This window comes from Quercus suber, unplaced genomic scaffold (assembly GCF_002906115.3).
Source record: "Quercus suber isolate HL8 unplaced genomic scaffold, Cork oak 2.0 scaffold_669, whole genome shotgun sequence".
In the NCBI taxonomy this organism is placed as follows: domain Eukaryota; kingdom Viridiplantae; phylum Streptophyta; class Magnoliopsida; order Fagales; family Fagaceae; genus Quercus; species Quercus suber.
This window is the reverse complement of record NW_027070110.1, coordinates 198,408-214,517: the sequence shown is the minus strand read 5'-3', so window position 1 is coordinate 214,517 and position 16,110 is coordinate 198,408. Positions and strand designations below refer to the sequence as shown.

General features: G+C 31.6%; 1 protein-coding gene across 2 annotated transcripts; it reads left to right on the top strand.

Moving 5' to 3' along the window:
• Positions 1-10,241: 10,241 nt before the first annotated feature.
• Positions 10,242-14,788, top strand: LOC112024718 (pentatricopeptide repeat-containing protein At4g32450, mitochondrial). Of its 2 annotated transcripts, XM_024057350.2 has the most exons (4): positions 10,242-10,437; positions 10,733-10,805; positions 11,379-13,676; positions 14,342-14,788. In XM_024057350.2, exons 2-3 carry the CDS (start codon positions 10,798-10,800, stop codon positions 13,657-13,659), a joined length of 2,289 nt encoding a protein of 762 aa, XP_023913118.2. In that variant the 5' UTR covers positions 10,242-10,437; positions 10,733-10,797; the 3' UTR covers positions 13,660-13,676; positions 14,342-14,788. The 2 variants fall into 2 exon arrangements, with proteins under 2 accessions (XP_023913118.2, XP_023913119.2); XM_024057351.2 differs by lacking the exon at positions 10,733-10,805.
• Positions 14,789-16,110: the final 1,322 nt, after the last annotated feature.

Below are 16,110 nucleotides of genomic sequence, written 5' to 3'. Positions count from 1 at the left end.
TTGATGGGCCTTCTTTTATAATGCCATCCATGGAGCAGATGCTCATTTATTACCATTAAAGAGTCTCTGGTGTGCTAAGGTCCCTAAGAGGGTCTCTTTCTTTTTGTGGTCAGCTGCATGGGATAAGATTCTCACAATTGATAACCTCATATTACTAGTCAATTGGTGTTTTTTATGTGCCATTGTAGTAGGGAAACGTTGGATCATCTTTTGATTCATTGTGAGAATGCATATGCTTTATGGAGTGATATGTTCATGATGTTTGGGATTCAATGGGTGTTGCTGGATAAGGTAGCATCCCTCCTTTTCGGTTGGTGCGATTTGTTAGGAAAACATCCTTCTAACGTACGGAACTTGGTGCCGGCATATGTGATGTGGTTAGTGTGGAAAGAGTGTGGTAGCTGTATTTTGGGGGAGAGTGTGAGACCTATTGAGCAAGTGAAGTCTCTGTTGTTTTGTACCATGTTTAGTTGGTCTCGAGTATGATGTTTTACCAATTGTGCTTCCATTTTTTCTATTTTTAGCTCTCTTAAATCTTTCATTTGATTTGCATGTAATTCTTCAAAGTGCTCTATGCTCATCATCGTGAACATAGAGTAATCCTTTTTGTTAAGGACTAGAGTAATCCTTTCTGTTAAGGATTGGAAGTGAACTTTAGCCCACCAAGAAGAATGGACAATAGCCCATGAAGCTCAAAACAATATATTTGTAAGAGAATGGGTTGTACAAGGGACAACTTTACAAGTAAAAACAAATGGGCAACAGTTGATAGAATTCAAGCCAATAAGATTAAAGATATTGATAGAAATAACTCTCTTCAATCATGTCTGAGGATGAGATGTTCTTGTATTGATTCAAGTTTAACTGAATATAGAATACAATGTGTTCTTTTTTTCTTCCTTCTTGGATTCCATGCCCCATTTTTCACAGTAACCATTTCTTTATATAGTCCTTCGCCCTTTCATCCCAACCTTCTACTTGTTGATTTGGTAGAAAATCCCTTGGATGCTTGTCCCATCAAGATCTTCTAAAAGTTTTGTGAGTAGCTATGAGCTGAGATAACACTGTTTAGGTGTCATTTCTCCATAAATGCGACTAGTTCATTTGGTGTAGTGCATTTAATGTGGTAGTGACAGTCTTCTTCTCAGGTATTTCTTCTTTTACTGTTGATTGAGCTCTACTACTTTCCTTGAAGCTTATCATTTCATAATAGTTACCTCCCAAGGTAGCCTAGCTCCTTGGAAACCAGAGTTGACTCGTTATTCTTTTTCTTGTCCTCGGCCTATTGACCCAAGTTCAACAATCCCTTTGACAATCCTCAGGCTTTTGCTCATCCTTGGGCACGGCCCATAACCCAACATACCTGCTCGGACTTCCTATCCCCACACTTTTCATTTGCAATAAAATTCTATTACTTTTTTTTTTTATAAATAAATAAATAAAAAAAAGGTAAAAAAAAAGAGATTGTCTTTCTATTCCTTACACTTTAATATTTTCCTCACTTATTTTACTATATGGTAAATAAGATCTATTACCTATTAAAAAAAAAAACAAAAAAAAAAAGGAGAGATTATAATTCTATTCCTTTCACTTTAATATTTTCCTCACTTCTTTTCCTATATGGTAATTAGGAATCGATTAATGGAATCCATTCATTTAGTATTTAATCCATTCATTTAGTCTAAATACTAGACATTGAATCTATTTTTTAGGGTTTATTTGGTTGGAGGAGTGGAAAAGTTGGAGAATAGAAAATGAAAAATGGATAGAAAAGTGGGAGGATAAAAGATTAATGTTTTCTCATATTTATTTGGTTGGGAGGGTAGAAAGACAGAATGATGAATAACTTGTTTGTTTGGACATTTGGTGAGCTCTACATGTTTCACTTTTCATTAATACAAAGTGAAACACGCAGAGCTCGACAAATGTCCAAACAAACGAGTGACGCTTTATATACAAAACATTTTACCACGTATTTAAATAGTTGATTTGACAAGTTTTTACTGGTTTTTATTTAGGTCCATTACTGATATTACTTTTTTATTTACTACAAACACGCTACCGTAGGTGTGAAACTTTTTGTCAAATTTTTTGTTTTTAGATATTCACGTTTAAAAAAATGCTATTGATGTAACAATTTTTACAATAATTGAGTTGGCATATTTTTATTGGTTTTTGTCTAGATTCACTACTAATATCATTTTGTTATCTACCATTTACATATTGTCACCTTGACAATTGTAAAATATTTTATTAAACTTTTTTTTTGACTCTAAAGTCATTGAAACATTAAGGGTTTATTTAGTTGGAAGGGTAAAAAAGTGGGAGGATAGAAAAGATTTTAATTTTTCTCATTTTTGTTTGGTTAGGCGTGGAAAAGTGGAAAGATGGAAAAAATGAGTTTATATAAATTTACTTATATACCATTGTTAAAAAAATGATTGCCTATTAAAACAAAAAAGTGACAAAAAAAAATCAATCACCCAATTTATTAAGAAAATAAAAATCATGTAAAAAAAAATCATGTCTAATTAAACAAAAAAAAAAAAAAAAAGGCAATGTTTGGAAAAGGAAAAGGAAAAATGAAAAAAGGAAGAGGCAATATGCCTAGGAAAGCATGCAAAAAAAAAAAAAAAAGGAAAAAAAAAAGAGAAGAAGAAGAAGAAGAAGAACAAGGAGAAGAAGAATAAAGGAAGTGGAAGAATTGCCTATGTGCAAGTGTGCATGGGTATTTTCCTCTATTAATTAGTTTTATTTTCTCTCTTCAGTTTTCTTCCCATTTTTTGGGAAAAAACTTTTTGGTGGGTCTGGGAAAAAAATATATGGACCCTACCATTTATTTTCATTCCTTCCCACCTAACCAAATATACTCCAAAAAAGTTTTATTTCCCGTTTTCTCTCTGAAATTTTCTATCCACCTTATTTCACCCTAAACAAACACACTCTAAGAGCCCGTTTGATTAGAGGAGTGAAAAAGTGGAAGGATAGAAAATGAGGATGAGATAGAAAAGTGGGAAGAATAAAAGAGATTTAGTTTTCTCCCATTTGTGTTTGGTTGGGAGGATGGAAAAGTTATTTATTTGGTTGAGAAGAAAAATGAGAGGATGGAAAATAAAGTTGGTATAAATTTACAATTATATCCCCATTAAATAAAACAAAAAAGTAACATATTTTTTTTTTTATTAAAAAAATTGTGTATGGACACCCTAAAATCCACTCTACCAAACACACCCTAAAATCCCTTTAAAACTAGTACTTCAAAAATGAATAAAATCCTGAATTGCATAGCTTTAAACCTTCAACACAAGATAGCTATAATAGAAGACAATATATGGTGTATCCAGCATATGTAACCACTCTCTCATGTAGGGGTGAGTCTTACACTTGTGAGGTTCACCCCTATGAGAGTGAATGGTTTCATATACCTAATACATGAATATGGATCCTAATAACACATTAATCCAATGTAGTTCCTGCGAGTTTGGAAAAGATAAAAAAAAAAATTGGTAAATATATATATATATATATATCTCACTCTTGGTTTCTTTTTCTTCTTTTTCATAGGACATAATTGAGTCAAATTATTCTCTTTAATTTTAATTTGAAAAATTTTGTCCAAGCAATTTTAGCAAATGAAAGAATTTACAGATGAGACTCGGCATAAGCCAATAATTCTTTTAGAAGAGGAGGCTGGACTTTTCTCTCCAATATCTCTGACAATGTGATATGCTATCAAGGGATAGACAATTACATAAGCTTTGAGAAAGAACCATGATTTCCAAATTGATCACTGAACGCAAGACAAACTACGAGCTTGGAAAATGTCATAACAGAAAACAAAGATTACATAGAAGAAAGACAATTAGATGTTGAGGCCTGCAGCTCATATTGGAATTGTTTGGCTGTTAATGGAGATTGGGGGGGTTGTTTCGTAGTTCAGACGGACATTACTACTCTACTGTTAAGGGGGAAGCGAAATTTGCCCAAAATTTTTTATATTAAGCAAAAATTAAATTAAGGAGAGATGGCAAAGAAACACTTGTCCCCATTTATGTTAGTTCACAATTCACACAATTCCAAGTTAATCTTTGGAATCAAGCAATTAATTAAGCTCACTTTTTGTTGTTGAGCCTTTTTTTTTTTTTTTGCTTGTATATTTTGTTTTAAATTTTAGATCTATAAATATTTTTTTGGTCCCTAAATGATGAGAATGCTAGAACTACAAGTTTTTTTTTTTTTTTTTTATTAATAAATTACTGATTATATTTTGTTTTAAATTTTAGATCTATAAATATTTTTTTGGTCCCTAAATGATGAGAATGCTAGAACTACAAGTTTTTTTTTTTTTTTTTTATTAATAAATTACTGATGTGATAAGTGGTTACTAGTAAGTTAAAAAAAAAATGATGTGAGTGGTGAATTCATATGCAACCAATAAGAATTTGCTAGCAAAACTGTTCTTAAAAATGTTGTAAAAAAAATTTGTGAGTATAACATTACTTTTAAAAGAATTAATGATATTGTTTAAGGGGAACAAAATGTAATTTTATAGAACAAAATTTTTAAAATTAGTACACATATATAATAATATTTTTTTAATAAAAAATTTGGGGGCATTGCCCCCTTAGTCCAATGGTGGCTCCATCCTTGTATATAGGTCCGGTTCATAGGTATCTTTAGAGTATTTGTTAATAAACTATTTTAAGAAAATTTTGATACAATTTTTATAGGAAATATAAAAAGCCCTTATTTTTTTTCTTAATACAAAGTTTTTAAAATATTTTTTAAACCAATCAGATCTTGTTAACTTTTTCCTTATATATATATATATAGTTTGGTCCATTTATTTTAACAAGTACAAAATATAGGTATTATTTTTAATTGCTACTTGTATAAAAAATATAATTTGTACCAATAAACATTTTGTTTTCCACTAGTATTGGGTAAGATCTTAAACTTACCTATTTAATACTATGTTTGGGCGTTCATAAAATAATAGATTGGGTAGATCATTCATTAATGAATTGGAATTATGTGGTGAATTTTTTAATGTGTTTGAAAGTTTATAAAATAAATAATAGAAATGAAAGAAATATATAAGTTTCATTAAAGGAATGAGTGTTTCCCTCACGCAAAAACATGGGAATAATTCTAATATCCTTTAAAAAATTCATTCCAGTCCCATGTCTTCCCTACCAAACAAGCTACAGGAGTGACCAACTTCTGGGCCATCAAGAAAACTTATCTGTAAACTTTCTCATTCTAATTCCCAAAAATCCTGAGCACCCATCTGCATAGATCATGACTTTGATTGGGCCTGATTCAAAAGCCATAGTTTCCACCGTTGTTGAATCTTTGTGGTCTGCTTGCTTTTCCCTTCTCTCTCTTTTCTTTGAATTTAATTTGTTTTGGTTTTGTTTTTTTTCTTCACCCGTCTCACTTTTCTCTTTTTGAAAGACCTGTTCTCCTTTGAGAAATAGTAGGGGAGAGAAAACTCTGATTTCAAATCATATAACCAATAAAATTGTACAAGCTCCAGATTGCACTGCCTAATGATCCTCCACATTTTAAATTTTTTTTTTTTTTTTTACAGAAATCCTCCAAAAAATTTGATGCTAATCAAATTTCTAATCCTCATTAATTACACTTAGACCAACGTTATGTAGTACAAATAAACCACAACATAGAATTCCTTACAGCTTACTTGCTTTACTAATTAGAATAGAGCAAATTCTCAAAAAAAGAATAGAGCAAATTCTAAAATTATTCAAACCACACAACGTCATAAAAAAATTATAAAAAAAATCATCTATAATTGACTAAGAACTCAAATAAAAGAAACAAACCCCTCACACAACGTCATTTCCTGACATCTTCCAATTTCTTGTAACAAATATGTTAAATACTTTTTTCTATCTTCGAAAAATAGAAATCCGTAGCATATTTAATTTTTTTATTTAAATTATTTTTCTTTTGTATTTTTTTTTTAAATTGTTCCATTATGAGGATATTTAAGCTGGTATTTGTCATTTGATTATCTGTGTTGAAATTTTTGTGTGTGAGTGTGTGTGTGTTTGTTTGGTTACCAAGAAATTGGCATGAGCTATCAACAAAAAAAAAAAAAATAAATAAATAAATAAATTGGCATGACAGTTAAAAGAAAAAAGGAAAATAAAAAATAAAACACAAATGCCACATAAGTTTTTGATGTGAATTTTTCTAAAAGCAGTTAAATATTTTCATAATTGTGATTAGTGACATGTAAGCAATTTATTAGCAATATCAACATTTTTGGTGAGTTAGATGATGACAAGGAGCACACTGAAGTGGGTACATAAGGAGTATGGATTTAATTGACATAAAAGTTCTTCTAAGGACCAAAAGCAAACTATCCCCAAAAGTAAAGAACTAAAAGGCAAAATAATAATGATTTATCCTATTTCTATTGACATGAAACAAAATATTGTTTGTATGTTTGATCAAATAAGTTATGATTCTATTTTTACAAAATTAATGAATAATTTATAATTAGAAAGGTTGAGTATGCAAAGCATTAATCTACCAGTACAAATCAATAATAATACATCATTAATTTTATAGCATGAGAAATATTTTTACATCAAATGTTGAGACATGCGAGATCCTATCATTACTAATGAATAGTTATGAGATACATTGTATATAAATAAAAAACCTCTTTCCTCTATATGTGATCAGAAATGGGGAAAATTGGCTATAGTATGGAGAATATAAACGAACAAGTTAGAGAGATAGATACGGAATTAAAGGATATAGAAGAGCATTTGGAACAAGGAAGATTGAGGCTCAATGTAATAAAGCAACAAGCACAAGAATATAGCACAGACTCAAAAATCGTTAATCAATGTGAAGAGGATGAAATGAGACAAAAATGGAACATAGCTTTTCTTGAAATAGATAAGTTGGCACTACTCAAGAAAAAGGAGACTCTCATTGCATTAGGTACTGTGAATCAATCGCCATAGTATTGGTGAGGGAATGGGTGTTTATATTTATGTTTAGGTTTCTTATTCATTGCTACCTATCCCCACATTTGATTACTCATTTGTGTTATTGGAAATAACGTAGCATAAAGTACTAGTTTATTTTATTTCCTTTTTAACCAATAAAAATTTCCTAAGTTCCAACCCAATGTTTTAAAATTTGTTACGATGATGGTTTCGATTTGCACATTGGAACATAATATTTCAATACTAATGCTTTTTACGTGCATGTACAGTTAAAAACAAGTTACATCCCTAATATAAGTTTGTGTTCATATTGCACCATTTAATTTTTTTCTAGGATTAATATTATTAAAATTCAATCGTTGAATAATACATTCTCATTTTCTTAACATGCATGCCAAATTTCGTGTTAATTAATTGTATGTAATAAACTCTTCGATAATAACTCAATCATTGGTCACCATGAAACTTTGCAAGGTATACAAATAGAATGCCATCCAACCACTGCTATTTCAAAATACATCCGATAAAAATTTTCAAGTGATATTGTTACATTGTCAAAAGTTACACTAAGTATGATTAGAACTCAATCTATATATATTAGCTGATATCTTCAAAATTGGTTGTACAATCCAATATTTTAACAAGTACAAAATATAGGGATTATTTTTAATTGCTACTTGTATAAAAAATATAATTTGTACCAATAAACATTTTGTTTACCACTAGTATTGGGGAAGATCTTAAACTTACCTATTTAACAGTATGTTTTGGCGTTCATAAAATAATAGATTGGGTAGATCATACATTAATGAATTGGAATTATGTGGTGAATTTTTTTTTTTTTTTTTTTAAGGTGTTTGAAAGTTTATAAAATAAATAATAGAAATGAAAGAAACATATAAGGTTCATTAAAGGAATTGAGTGTTTCCCTCGCGCAAAAACATGAGAATAATTGTAATATCCTTTAAAAAAATTAATTCCAGTCCCATGTCTTCCCTACCAAACAAGCTACAAGAGTGACCAACTTCTAGGCCATCAAGAAAACTTATCTCTGTAAACTTTCTCATTCTAATTCCCAAAAATCTTGAGCACCCATCTGCATAGATCATGACTTTGATTGGGCCTGATTCAAAAGCCATAGTTTCCACCATTGTTGAATCTTCTTGTTCTGCTTGCTTTTCCCCTCTCTCTCTTTTCTTTGAATTTAATTTGTTTTGGTTTGTTTTTTTCTTCACCCGTCTCAGTTTTCTCTTTTCGAAAGACCTATTCTCCTTTGAGAAATAGTAGGGGAGAGAAAACTCTGATTTCAAATCATATACCCAATAAAATTGTACAAGCTACTGATTGCAATACCTAATGATCCTCCACATTTTTTTTTTATATAGAAATCCTCCAAAAAATTTGATGCTAATCAAATTTCTAATCCTCATTAATTACACTTAGACCAACGCTGTGTAGTACAAATAAACCACAACATAGAATTCCTTACAGCTTACTTGCTTTACTAATTAGAATAGAGCAAATTCTCAAAAAAAGAATAGAGCAAATACTAAAATTATTCAAACCACACAACTTCATAAAACAATTATAACAAAAATCATCTATAATTGATTAAGAACTCAAATAAAAGAAACAAACCCCTCACACAACGTCATTTCTTGGCATCTTCCAATTTCTTGTAACAAATATGTTAAATACTTTTTTCTATCTTCGAAAAATATAAATTCATAGCATATTTAATTTTTTTTTATTTAAATTATTTTTCTCATGTCTTTTTATTTTTCTTTTTATTTTTTGAATTGTTCCATTATGAGGATATTTAAGCCGGTATTTGTCATTTGATTATTGAAATTTTTGTGTGCAAGTGTGTGTGTGTTTGTTTGGTTACCAATAAATTGGCATGAAAGTTAAAAGAAAAAAGGAAAATAAAAAATAAAACACAAATGCTACATAAGTTTTTGATGTGAATTTTTCTAAACCAGTTAAATATTTTCATAATTGTGATTAGTGACATGTAAGTAATTTATTTGCAATATCAACGTTTTTGGTGAGTTAGATGATGACAAGGAGCACACTGAAGTGGGTACGTAAGGCGTATGGATTTAATTGACATTGACGTTCTTCTAATGACCAAAAGCAAACTATTTGAGAAAGAAACCATGATTTCCAAATTGATCACTGAACGCAAGACAAACTACAAGCTTGGAAAATGTCATAACAGAAAACAAAGATTACATAGAAGAAAGACAATTAGATGTTGAGGCCTGCAGCTCATATTGGAATTGTTTGGCTGGTAATGGAGATTGGGGGGGTTGCTTCGTAGTTCAGACGGACATTACTACTCTACTGTTAAGGGGGAAGCGAAATTTGCCCAAAAATTTTTATATTAAGAAAAAATTAAATTAAGGAGAGATGGCAAAGAAACACTTGTCCCCATTTATGTTAGTTCACAATTCACACAATTCCAAGTTAATCTTTGGAATCAAGCAATTAATTAAGCTTACTTTTTGTTGTTGAGCTTTTTTTTTTTTTTTTTTTTTGGCTTGTATATTTTGTTTTAAATTTTAGATCTATAAATATTTTTTTGGTCACTAAAATGATGAAAATGTTAGAATTGTTTATTTTTTGTTGTTGAGCTTTTTTTTTTTTTTTTTTTTTGGCTTGTATATTTTGTTTTAAATTTTAGATCTATAAATATTTTTTTGGTCACTAAAATGATGAAAATGTTAGAATTGCAAGTTTTTTTTTTTAATAAATTACTGATGTGATGAATGCTTATTAGTAAGTAAAAAAAATGTGAGTGATGGACCCATATGCAACCAATAAGAATTTAATAACAAAACTGTTCACAAAAATGTTGTAAAAAAATTTGTGAGTATAACATTTCTTTTAAAAGAATTAATGATATTATTTAAGGGGAACAAAATGTAATTTTATAAAACAAAATTTTTAAAATTAGCACACATAATAATATTCTTTTTATAAAAAATTTGGGAGCATTGCCCCCTTAGTCCAATGGTGGCTCTGTTCTTATATACAGGTCCGGTTCATAGATATTTTTAGAGTATTTATTAATAAACTATTTTTTAAAAAAATTTATAAGAAATATAAAAAGCCATTATTTGTTTTTCTTAATACAAAGTTTTTAAAATATTTTTTAAACCAATCAGGTCTTGTTAACTTTTTCCTTATACATATAGTTTGGTCCATTTCAAGCCCATTGGACTTATGGCCCATCCCATATATGTTCTTCAGTGTGTGTGTGTGTGTGTCTCTCTCTGGCAGCTTGTCTTCGATTTTGAGTTATAGACGCTGACGACCACCTGACCTGAGAGACTGACCCAACCCACAGGCCACAGCCACAGCCACTGCCACTGCCACTGCCACCAACCTCTCTTTTCGGCTCTCACCTCAGCCTCGTTTCACTGCTATTTTTCATACCCAAGAGGTAATCTTTTTCATCCTATTCGTTTTTTCTTTCCTCGTAAAACTATTGGGTGTCTTAGATATTTTGTGGGGGTTTAAAACTTAAAATTGAATGAATTTCTTAGTTTGAGTTATGTTTGTAGTGAGAATCTGTTGTGTTAAACCAGGACCCATTAGAACTTACAACTATGTGGGGCAAAAACATTTGTCAAATACCAATATATCTCCGCTAAATAATAGTGGGATTGCATACATAATATTTGTGCTTTTGAGCAAAACTTTAAAGGTTGAGTTATTTTTTTTTATGCGTGAATCAGCATTTCTTGAAATGGGCTGGTGATGGATTCTTGGTGGGTGTTGAAAGTTTGTTCTTTTGGACAAAATGAAAAGGTTAGAGTGATCTCCTATGCATCTAAACATTGTTTGTTTTACATATATGCTTGAAGAAAGAGTCCACTTGAGGCTTTCTAAAGCCACAACTTCATTCACAGTGTTACTAGCTATTGTTAACTTCCATCTTTATTTTTAACTTAGATTCTTCCATATTGTTAGATAGAACTGTTTTAAGGTTTAAAATGAACAATAAAAATTTTATATACAAGTTAGAGGGTTCGTGTTAATATCGGGCATAGGCTTGGTATTAGCATGCTGGTCTGATCTTGTATCCTGGTTCGGATTTGGATCTTGACATTTTGTGGTATCCAGTTTAGACAATTCTTGCCTTTGTCACTTGTAACAAATGGAGTAAGTGGGAAAAAAAGAGAAGAAAAATTTTAGGTTTAAGATTTTTCTAGGGATTTTTTTGTGTGGTTAAAATATGAAATATAATTCTTGTTTTGGCTAGCAGATAAATTTTTTAACTTTTAGATAAGCAGTAAGCTTTGCCTCTCCCTTTTTCTCTTTGTAAATTCAACCTCTTTTTAAAACTCCTTCACTCATCCTAAAGTGTTTAAATCAATACAGGTTTAGGTCATATATGTCCTCAAAGAGAGCTACAATTCTCACAGTCAACTTTCTCACAGCACTATCTGAGGTATGTTCTTCACGCCGCTCGTTAGATTCAATCAAAACCCTCACCTTGCTGAAAAATTTCAGCACTGCTGCAGAAAGGTCAGATTTTCTGAATTCTAATGGATATCACATAGATAATTCATCAGAGTGTCACCAAAACCCTAGTGGATATGAAACAGTGAGCCAAAGCCCTAGTGATTGGCAGAAGAATTCAAATGGGTTTGATGGTGGAAACTCTGTGGAGGTTCAGCAGAGCTTAAACCCCCATAGAAATGATTTTGCAAACAAACCAGATGGGCAAAATGGAAATGTTAGTGGCTTTTATGGGCAAAATTATGGTGATTTGCAGCAAAATTCACATGGGTTTTACCAGAATTCTTGTGGACTATCTGGGGAAAGCCCTAAAAGTACATATCAAAACAATTCAGTTGGGCAAAATGGAAATTTTAGTGGGTACTATCGTGGTCAACATAACGACAAGGTTCAGCAGAACCTAAGTGAGAGTTATGCAAATACTTCAAGGAGTTTTGAGCAGAGTTCAAATGGGTCATATCAGAATAATTTTGGGGTTTATAGGGAAAGCATACAGAATATCCCAATTCAGCAAGATAGGAATTTTAATTGGCAGAATAATGGAGTGTTGTTACAGAACCCTATTGGAGTCAATCCACAGAATTCAGTGGGCTTACAGCATAATATGAACAGATCTTATGGGGAAAATCAATATCTACAGAATTCAAATGGATCTTACCAGGAGGGTCCCAGAGAAGTGAGGCAGAACACAAATGAATTTGCTTCCCATGGCCTTTCAGAATCTCAGGGAAGCCAAATTAGAAGCTATACACACGGGCAAATTCAGCAAAACCTAAGTGAACATAACATGGGCATTGTTGGAGCCTATCAGCAAAGAGAAAGTGTTTATCAGCAGAGCCAAAGTGCTGGACAATATTTGCCAAACTCAAATGCCCACACTAAATTATCAAGTGATACAAAACCTGAGGTGGAATTGGGTGAGGGATCTGATTATTGCCCATATAGTGGTACTATTGAGGAGCTAGCTGGTTTTAGCAAGGAGGGGAAAGTAAAGGAAGCTGTAGAAATTTTGTCATTATTAGAGAAACGTTGTGTTCCAGTGGAGTTGCACCAATATCTACAGTTAATGCAGGCATGCAGTGAGGCTAAATCTCTGCAAGAAGCAAAGTCTGTTCATCAACACGTCGTAAGATCACTGTCTCCACTTAAGGTCAGCACCTATAACAGAATTATTAAGATGTATTGGGAATGTGGTTCTATAGATGATGCCTTTGAGGTGTTTAACACAATGCCAAAGCAAAATTTGACATCTTGGGATACCATGATAATGTGGCTTGCTAAGAATGGTCTTGGAGAGGATGCAATTGATCTGTTCACTCAGTTTAAACAACAAGGATTGAAACCTGATGGTCAACTTTTCTTCAGTATTTTTTCTGCTTGTAATGTTTTGGGAGACATTGATGAGGGAATGTTACACTTCGAATCAATGAGCAAGGATTATGGTATTGTCCCATCCATGGATCATTATGTGAGTGTAGTAGACATGCTTGGAAGTACTGGCTACCTGGATGAAGCTTTTGAGTTCATTGAAAATATGCCATTGGAACCTAGCGTTGATGTATGGGAAACCTTGATGAATCTTTGTAGAGTTCATGGACACATAGAGCTTGGTGATCGTTGTGCTGAGATCGTTGAGCATCTGGACCCCTCCCGCTTGACTGAGCAATCAAAGGCTGGTCTTGTACCTGTGAAAGCTTCAGACATTGCAAAAGAGAAGGAGAAGAAGAAATTAGCAAGTCAAAATCTTCTAGAGGTAAGGAGCCGGGTTCATGAATACCGAGCAGGAGATAGATCTCATCCTGAGAATGATAAGATCTATGCGGAACTTAGGAGTTTGAAGGAACAAATGAAAGAGTCTGGTTATGTACCAGAGACTAGATTTGTGTTGCATGACATTGACCAAGAAGCCAAGGAGGAAGCTCTTCTTTCTCATAGTGAGAGACTTGCTGTTGCTTATGGTCTCCTTAACAGCCCTCCTCGTGCTCCTATTAGGGTAATCAAGAATCTCCGTTTTTGTGGTGATTGCCATAATGCACTGAAGATCATCTCAAAGCTTGTAGGCAGAGAACTGATCATACGAGATGCTAAGAGGTTCCACCATTTCAAGGATGGTTTATGCTCTTGCCGGGATTATTGGTGAAAAGAATGAAACTTGAGGTAGTACTGATCATATATGAATTTTTAAGGCTTTTTGAGAATAAATATATCAAAGCTTCAATTAGTTGTCCATTCTGTCATTATTTTAACTTTTTTGATATATCTGCATGTAGTATGTTTAATATCTAACAGTACTTAATGACAATATTACTGTTAGTCATTTGATCCTAAAGATTTTTATGAAGCAATATGTTGGATTCAATGGATGACCTGACACATTCTGGTCAAGCTTTGCTGCTGAGTGCAATGAATTATGATATACAAATAATTATGTTATCTTCTTCTATTAATTTAGTTTGTTTGAGAAAATTCTTACTTCTTAGTGGTTACTCCGTTCTTTATATTCTTTCTTGAATGATTTTCACTTTCCCAGTCAACAGCGTGGAAGCCTCTTAGACAACAGACAACAATGGCTACACACACTTTAAAATGGCTCTTGGTTTTTTTTTCTTCTTCTTCCTAAATGTGCTTGGTGGTTAAACAGATAGATTTTGTATTAATTAGTATAATTGCTATCTGCCATGTGGGCTAGATTGGCAATATGATTGCGCTACATATTGGTAAAAATGTTAAATCTGCAATATCAGATAATACTTATAAACTGATCATAATAAAAGTAGTGTTTTCTTGACGTAGTGTATATGATTCAATTTCTTTTGCTGCAGGTACGTCTGACTCAGGGACTGTTTTTAGCTGGTTGCTCCATGACACCAAAATATAATTTGTTGGACCATCATGAATATTTAATCACAAGATCTGTTCAACAGATCCAGATCAAGGCAAAGATATCTATACCCATTGCTAGAGTGATGCAGCCTTAGGTTTTGATTCCTGGGTTTATTTAATTTTTCTTTTGTTTTTCTGGAGAACTTTGTGCTGCATCAGCTCGGTTCAGAGCTTTCATCGTTCTGCATCACAGAGGTATTAATGCAATTTTGATCCCATTTTTTCTATCATATTGACCAGGAAGCTGGAACATTTATTCTTGGTACAAGATTTTATTTTTTAGGCTAAGAACATTCCTAGTTCAAGATATTTCCAATGTTGTAATACAGAGTATTCAAATGCTATCAGGTTGCCAGTTATTATATTTAATGAGTTATTCGGATATACATTTGAAATGCTATAAATCCATTCCCCTTGGAGGCACAAAAGTGATCCAAATCCATGTGTGAGCAACATTAGTAGATCAATTAGATTTCTACCTTGTGTACTCCCAGTGTAATCTTTTCTAATGTTAATCTCGATTCTACATCTAAATTTGGTGAATAATTCAGAGACACCTAATTATACACACAATTTCACAACATGATATTATACACACAATTTCACAACATGATGATGTATGCGATTGAGTTGTGTACAAAAACTGAGTTTTATTCTGTGTCTGCATTCCAAATTTGTGTTAAAAAGATCCTTTTGAAAACAGTTGCAACTGGAATAAATCAGTAATTTATTTATTTATTTTTTAAATTTAAAACTATTAAAATGGTTAGAGTTGCTCACAAATTGTAAGGGCTTCCTAAAAAGAAAAGAAAATTTTAGTAAATTACGAGAATTGGTAGAATTCATTGATTTTGGGGCAAATTATAAATTATGTGCTAGAGTTCACATTCAACTATAAATTGATTGTATTAATTTCTTTTCTAAATTCTTGAATTAATGTTATCGCTTATCATCTATGATATATGGAAAATTTTAAGTATTCTCGGAGTATGGTGAAATAGTATTTTTTCTTCTCACATTTATGATGGATCTTACTATGAATTTAATGAATGTGCTCTACCATGAATGTTGAAGAAAATAACATCATTTACTGTGCTTTAAGAGTACTTAAGAATTACAAAAATTTCTTAAAAAAAAAAATCAAATCTTTTAATTATGGGATCATGGAAAAGTAAAAAATAACTTAATTTTTCCCTTTTGAATTTTAACCCAATCAGCCCCTAATCAACCATTATGATTTCATTTTCTTAAGAAATTAATTAATTAAAATTTATTTCAAAAATTGATTTGATTAAAAAAAAAATAAATTAAATGTGTATTAATGCGAATGTTTAGGAGTGATTAAGTGCATGCAAGCTTACCAAATGGGTTAGCCTCGAACCAATGAGATCATGACATGTAATTAATTTTAAATTGATCAAAATTGGACAAATCAAAATTAATTGTTTATAATCATGTTCATGTGTGGTTAGGCTCATTAGTGTGAATGCATAGCCATTAAAACTTCTTTTTTTATTAATATCTTTTGATCTAGTTATTCGATTGAGGTACGTGATTAGTCATTTTGATCGTCAAGATGTCAAAATCATTTTTAAAATGAATGATTGAGGATCCAAGAAACAAAATTAAGCCGCTATCTTCAGGTGAAAAACTATCATTTTATCCTCCAAGTTAAATATAGATTGCAATATGGGATGTTTACAAGCAT